Source organism: Salmo salar, chromosome ssa27, assembly GCF_905237065.1.
Source record: "Salmo salar chromosome ssa27, Ssal_v3.1, whole genome shotgun sequence".
Lineage (NCBI taxonomy): Eukaryota > Metazoa > Chordata > Actinopteri > Salmoniformes > Salmonidae > Salmo > Salmo salar.
Genome location: NC_059468.1, coordinates 41,312,756 through 41,320,255, shown reverse-complemented (window position 1 = coordinate 41,320,255; position 7,500 = coordinate 41,312,756). Strand labels below are relative to the sequence as shown.

The window sequence follows — 7,500 nt, the reverse complement described above, 5'->3', positions numbered from 1 at the left end:
CACAACCAATAGATTAATGACCTGGAACACAACCAATAGATGAATGACCTGGAACACAACCAATAGATTAATGACCTGGAACACAGCAACAACCAATAGATTAATGACCTGGAACACAACCAATAGATTAATGACCTGGAACACAACCAATAGATTAATGACCTGGAACACAACCAATAGATTAATGACCTGGAACACAACCAATAGATTCATGACCTGGAACACAACCAATAGATTAATGACCTGGAACACAATCACAACCAATAGATTAATGACCTGGAACACAACCAATAGATTAATGACCTGGAACACAACCAATAGATTAATGACCTGGAACACAATCACAACCAATAGATTAATGACCTGGAACACAACCAATAGATGAATGACCTGGAACACAACCAATAGATTAATGACCTGGAACACAGCAACAACCAATAGATTAATGACCTGGAACACAACCAATAGATTAATGACCTGGAACACAACCAATAGATTAATGACCTGGAACACAGCAACAACCAATAGATTAATGACCTGGAACACAACCAATAGATTAATGACCTGGAACACAGCAACAACCAATAGATGAATGACCTGGAACACAACCAATAGATGAATGACCTGGAACACAACCAATAGATTAATGACCTGGAACACAACAACAACCAATAGATTAATGACCTGGAAGACGTTAGCTGTTGATGTTACTCTTCAATAACACAGACCCCAAAGCAAATCAGGTGGAGAAAAATAGGTTTATTCAAAGAGGACAAATCATGGGGGAGGTAGATGTCCGTTCTTCCCTGTCCTCAGTGATCCTCTCCTGTGGTTCTCTCCAGTGAACAAAGGGACAGGATGTAGTTTTATAACCCAGCCCTAGCCTGTGGTTGACCAATTACAATTCCTTGCAATAAAACCTGAGCCAACGGCTAAATAACAAGTATCCTATTTCAGACTCAATATACAGACAAATTCCTCCCATGTCCCTGCATTAATCCCCTATTACAGAAAAAACACTATTTCCATTGATCGTTAGTATTCTACTGACTTTTAGTCTTCTGTCTCTGCGTTGTGTATTTATCTTCCAAATATTCTTATTAACACAACCAATAGATTAATGACCTGGAACACAACCAATAGATTAATGACCTGGAACACAACCAATAGATTAATGACCTGGAACACAGCAACAACCAATAGATTAATGACCTGGAACACAATGACAACCAATAGATTAATGACCTGGAACACAGCAACCAATAGATTAATGACCTGGAACACAACCAATAGATTAATGACCTGGAACACAATCACAACCAATAGATTAATGACCTGGAACACAACCAATAGATTAATGACCTGGAACACAGCAACAACCAATAGATTAATGACCTGGAACACAATCACAACCAATAGATTAATGACCTGGAACACAACCAATAGATTAATGACCTGGAACACAGCAACAACCAATAGATTAATGACCTGGAACACAACCAATAGATGAATGACCTGGAACACAACCAATAGATTAATGACCTGGAACACAACCAATAGATTAATGACCTGGAACACAACCACTCGATTAATGACCTGGAACACAAAGAAACACAAACACAAAGAGCAGGTGTTCATAATGTTTTGTCCACTCAGTGTAAAGAGCAGGCGTTCATAATGTTTTGTCGACTCAGTGTAAAGAGCAGGCGTTCATAATGTTTTGTCGACTCAGTGTAAAGAGCAGGCGTTCATAATGTTTTGTCGACTCAATGTAAAGAGCAGGCGTTCATAATGTTTTGTCGACTCAGTGTAAAGAGCAGGCGTTCATAATGTTTTGTCGACTCAGTGTAAAGAGCAGGCGTTCATAATGTTTTGTCGACTCAGTGTAAAGAGCAGGCGTTCATAATGTTTTGTCGACTCAGTGTAAAGAGCAGGCGTTCATAATGTTTTGTCGACTCAGTGTAAAGAGCAGGCGTTCATAATGTTTTGTCGACTCAGTGTAAAGAGCAGGCGTTCATAATGTTTTGTCGACTTGAACCCCAAATAAAAGAAGGATTGAAAGGAGACTTTTTATTTGTTGATTCAACAAATAGGTTCAATTTAAATACGGTTCCATGTTCAACTCCTTTGAGGACACTGGTCTCTGTAAAACAGCAGAGTACAAATACCCACCTCGTTCCAGAACAACCTGATCGTCTTCTTACTCTTCTGGACCGGTTCTGAAGGAGTTGGAGGGGCTGGGGCCGCGGAGATGAAGGGGGGCGGAGGCGGCATGCCTCTCATCCCTGGCATTGGGGGTGGTGGGGGGCAGTAAGGGAGGTAAGGGTTAAGGGGTGGGGGAGGAGGGGGACAAAGGGAGTCTGAACCTCCCATCGGACTGGCATCCAGGATGTTTTTATCGTCTTCTTCTTTCAGGTCTGTGAAGTCGATGTCTCCGATGCGCAGCTCCCTAGGACTGGCCAGGAGCTGGTCCCAGATGGTATCTGATTCCTTCTTAGGGGGAGGCGGAGGGGCCTTCTCTTGTTCTACAACGACGGCCTCGTGAGAGGGGCTATTGAGGGGGATGGGAGGCGAACCCAGTCCTTTTACTAGATCTCCGAAACGTTCAGCGAACACTCTTACGTTGGACTGAGATTCTTTTTTTTCCGGGAAGTCGGTTTTCCGCGTGCTCTCCTCTCCCTTGTCAGAAGGTTGGACGGCTTCCTGATTGGCCTTTCCCCTCACTCCTTTTTCCTTCCCCCTCTCCTCATCATCCTCATCCTCCTCCTCGTCCTCCTCCTCCTCCTCCTCGCAGGGCTCCTTGTTCTGGGAGTAGAGCATGTCTAGCATGAAGCGTTTGCTGTTGAGGATTTTGCTGCACTGTTCGTTCACATCCACCTCCTTAACACTCTGGGTCCACGGACCTGCACGGAGAGACAACGGGAAACAACAGGACTGATATATACTGTAGGTGACCTAAGTGACATTACTCACGTTCACATCTGATACTAAATGGTGTGACTATGTCTCAGTGATTGGCAATGGATTCTGACTAGAGTATACTATTGAAGTGATTAATCAGATCCTCCCTATCCCTCCCTCCCTCCATCTCTCGCTCTCTCCTCTCTCCCTATCCCTCCCTCCCTCTCTCCCTCCCTCCCCCGCCATCTCCCTCCCTCCCTCCCTCCCCCTCCATCTCCCTCCCTCCCTCTCCCTCCATCTCCCTCCCTCCCTCCCCCTCCATCTCCCTCCCTCCATCTCTCTCTCTCTCCTCTCTCTCCCTCTCCCTCCCTCCCTCTCCCTCCCTCCCTCCCTCCCTCCCTCCCTCCCTCCCTCCCTCCTAATCCCTCCATCTCCCTCCCTCCCTCCCTCCCTCACTCTCCCTCCATCCTTCCACCTCCCTCCCTCCCTCCCTCCATCTCTCTCTCTCCTCTCTCTCCCTATCCCTCCCTCTCCCTCCCTCCCTCCCTCCCTCCCTCCCTCCCTCCCTCCCTCCCTCCCTCCCTCCCTCCCTCACCGTTCTCATTGCTCCCCCTCTCCTCTCTCTCCCACCCTCCCTCCCTCCCTCCCTCACCGTTCTCATTGCTCCCCCTCTCCCCTCCCTCCCTCACCGTTCTCATTGCTCCCCCTCTCCCCTCCCTCCCTCACCGTTCTCATTGCTCCCCCTCTCCTCTCTCTCCAGGGTACTGCTGGCAGAGGAGATACTGGAGGCTGAGCAGTTGTCTTTCTCGTTCACTTCTTCATTCTGTCGTTCCTTGTCGCTCAGGATCCCACTGTCCTCCTCCCTGTCCTCCCTCTCCTCTTCCTTCTCCGGCGATGTTAAAACCTCTTGCTCCTCCCGCACCTCCTCTTCTTCTCCCTCCTTCCCTGCTTTTGTTTCTTCCTTTACTTCCTCTGTTTCCTGATCTTCTCTTTCCTCTTTTACCTCTTCTGCCTCCTTCTCTTCTAGACAAGCAGTGAAGTCCTCTTCTGCCTCCTTCTCTTCTAGACAAGCAGTGAAGTCCTCTTCTGCCTCCTTCTCTTCTAGACAAGCAGTGAAGTCCTCTTCTGCCTCCTTCTCTTCTAGACAAGCAGTGAAGTCCTCTTCTGTTCCACAGCAGAGAGGAGAGAGAACTACAAGTTAGAAATGTAAGTTAACACAAAAACACATTTTCTCTCTCTCACACACACACACACACACACACACACACACACACACACACACACACACACACACACACACACACACACACACACACACACACACACACACACACACACACACACACACACACACACACACACACACACACATCTACTACAGTACATGCAGTGATGTGGCCAACCCAAGGCTGCAATAACACTATTTCTGAGTGGGGCCCTTAACACACTGGTCTATTAAAGACACAGTACTTGTGTTCATGTCTAGAGACCCGGGGCCTCACTCAGAGAGAAAACAAGCTCCCCATCCATCACACTTTCAAAAAGGGCTTTCAACAACCACCTGACCTTAGCACACACTTCCTCTCTCTCTCTCTCTCTCTCTCTCTCTCTCTCTCTCTCTCTGTCCCCCCTCTCTCTCTCGCTCTCTCTCTCTGTCCCCCACTCTCTGTCCCCCTCTCTATCTCTGTCCCCCCTCTTTCTCTCTGTCCCCCTCTCTCTCTCTGTTTCTGTCCTTCTCTCTATCTCTGTCCCCTCTCTCTCTCTCTCTCTCTCTCTCTGTTTCTGTCCTTCTCTCTATCTCTGTCCCCTCTCTCTCTCTCTGTCCCTTTCCTCTCTCCCACACACACCACATACACACACACACAGCAAACACACACAGCAAACACACACAGCAAAACACACACACACACACACACACACACAAAGAAATGCATACATTCACAGATAAATCTTTTTGAAGACATTCAAACATACTGAGAAGACATTCAAACATACTGAGAAGACATTCAAACATACTGAGAAGACATTCAAACATACTGAGAAGACATTCAAACATACTGAGAAGACATTCAAACACACTGAGAAGACATTCAAACATACTGAGAAGACATTCAAACACACTGAGAAGACATTCAAACATACTGAGAAGACATTCAAACACACTGAGAAGACATTCAAACACACTGAGAAGACATTCAAACATACTGAGAAGACATTCAAACACACTGAGAAGACATTCAAACATACTGAGAAGACATTCAAACATACTGAGAAGACATTCAAACATACTAAGAAGACATTCAAACACACTGAGAAGACATTCAAACACACTGAGAAGACATTCAAATGTACTGAGAAGCCATTCAAACATACTTAGATACACACTGAGAAGACATTCAAACACACTGAGAAGACATACAAACACACTGAAAAGACATTCAAACATACTGAGAAGACATTCAAACACACTGAGAAGACATTCAAACACACTGAGAAGACATTCAAACACACTGAGAAGACATTCAAACATACTGAGAAGACATTCAAACACACTGAAAAGACATTCAAACATACTGAGAAGACATTCAAACACACTGAGAAGACATTCAAACACACTGAGAAGACATTCAAACATACTGAGAAGACATTCAAACACACTGAAAAGACATTCAAACATACTGAGAAGACATACAAAAATACTGAGAAGACATTCAAACACACTGAAAAGACATTCAAACATACTGAGAAGACATACAAAAATACTGAGAAGACATTCAAACATACTGAGAAGCCATTCAAACATACTGAAAAGACATTCAAACATACTGAGAAGACATACAAAAATACTGAGAAGACATTCAAACACACTGAAAAGACATTCAAACATACTGAGAAGACATACAAAAATACTGAGAAGACATTCAAACATACTGAGAAGCCATTCAAACATACTGAGATACATACTGAGAAGACATTCAAACACACTGAGAAGACATTCAAACATACTGAGAAGACATTCAAACACACTGAGATACATACTGAGAAGACATTCAAACACAAAGAGAAGACATACAAACACACTGAAAAGACATTCAAACATACTGAGAAGACATACAAAAATACTGAGAAGACATTCAAACATACTGAGAAGCCATTCAAACATACTGAGATACACACTGAGAAGACATTCAAACACACTGAGAAGACATTCAAACACACTGAGAAGACATTCAAACACACTGAGAAGACATTCAAACACACAAAGAAGACATTCAAACACACTGAGAAGACATTCAAACACACTGAGAAGACATTCAAACACACTGAGAAGACATTCAAACATACTGAGAAGACATTCAAACACACTGAGAAGACATTCAAACACACTGAGAAGACATTCAAACATACTGAGAAGACATTCAAACATACTGAGAAGACATTCAAACATACTGAGAAGACATTCAAACATACTGAGAAGACATTCAAACACACTGAGAAGACATTCAAACATACTGAGAAGACATTCAAACACACTGAGAAGACATTCAAACATACTGAGAAGACATTCAAACATACTGAGAAGACATTCAAACATACTAAGAAGACATTCAAACACACTGAGAAGACATTCAAACACACTGAGAAGACATTCAAATGTACTGAGAAGCCATTCAAACATACTTAGATACACACTGAGAAGACATTCAAACACACTGAGAAGACATACAAACACACTGAAAAGACATTCAAACATACTGAGAAGACATTCAAACACACTGAGAAGACATTCAAACACACTGAGAAGACATTCAAACACACTGAGAAGACATTCAAACATACTGAGAAGACATTCAAACACACTGAAAAGACATTCAAACATACTGAGAAGACATTCAAACACACTGAGAAGACATTCAAACACACTGAGAAGACATTCAAACACACTGAGAAGACATTCAAACATACTGAGAAGACATTCAAACACACTGAAAAGACATTCAAACATACTGAGAAGACATACAAAAATACTGAGAAGACATTCAAACACACTGAAAAGACATTCAAACATACTGAGAAGACATACAAAAATACTGAGAAGACATTCAAACATACTGAGAAGCCATTCAAACATACTGAGATACATACTGAGAAGACATTCAAACACACTGAGAAGACATTCAAACATACTGAGAAGACATTCAAACACACTGAGATACATACTGAGAAGACATTCAAACACACTGAGAAGACATACAAACACACTGAAAAGACATTCAAACATACTGAGAAGACATACAAAAATACTGAGAAGACATTCAAACATACTGAGAAGCCATTCAAACATACTGAGATACACACTGAGAAGACATTCAAACACACTGAGAAGACATTCAAACACACTGAGAAGACATTCAAACACACTGAGAAGACATTCAAACACACAAAGAAGACATTCAAACACACTGAGAAGACATTCAAACACACTGAGAAGACATTCAAACACACTGAGAAGACATTCAAACATACTGAGAAGACATTCAAACACACTGAAAAGACATTCAAACATACTGAGGAGACATACAAAAATACTGAGAAGAC

The 7,500-nt window shown here is 42.9% G+C and overlaps 1 protein-coding gene across 5 annotated transcripts in view; it reads right to left on the bottom strand.

Moving 5' to 3' along the window:
- The window catches only part of LOC106570731 (FH1/FH2 domain-containing protein 3), a 191,231-nt gene that overhangs the window by 30,809 nt on the left and 152,922 nt on the right, over nucleotides 1–7,500 (bottom strand). For 2 of the 5 annotated variants that reach the window (XM_045709310.1, XM_045709309.1), the window contains exons 14-15: nucleotides 3,628–4,065; nucleotides 2,173–2,903 (exon numbers count right to left, since the gene is read on the bottom strand). In XM_045709310.1, the coding sequence (XP_045565266.1) occupies nucleotides 2,173–2,903; nucleotides 3,628–4,065 (1,169 nt within the window). The remainder of the gene's footprint in view (nucleotides 1–2,172; nucleotides 2,904–3,627; nucleotides 4,066–7,500) is intronic. The other 3 variants (XM_045709312.1, XM_045709313.1, XM_045709311.1) reach the window with 3 other exon arrangements.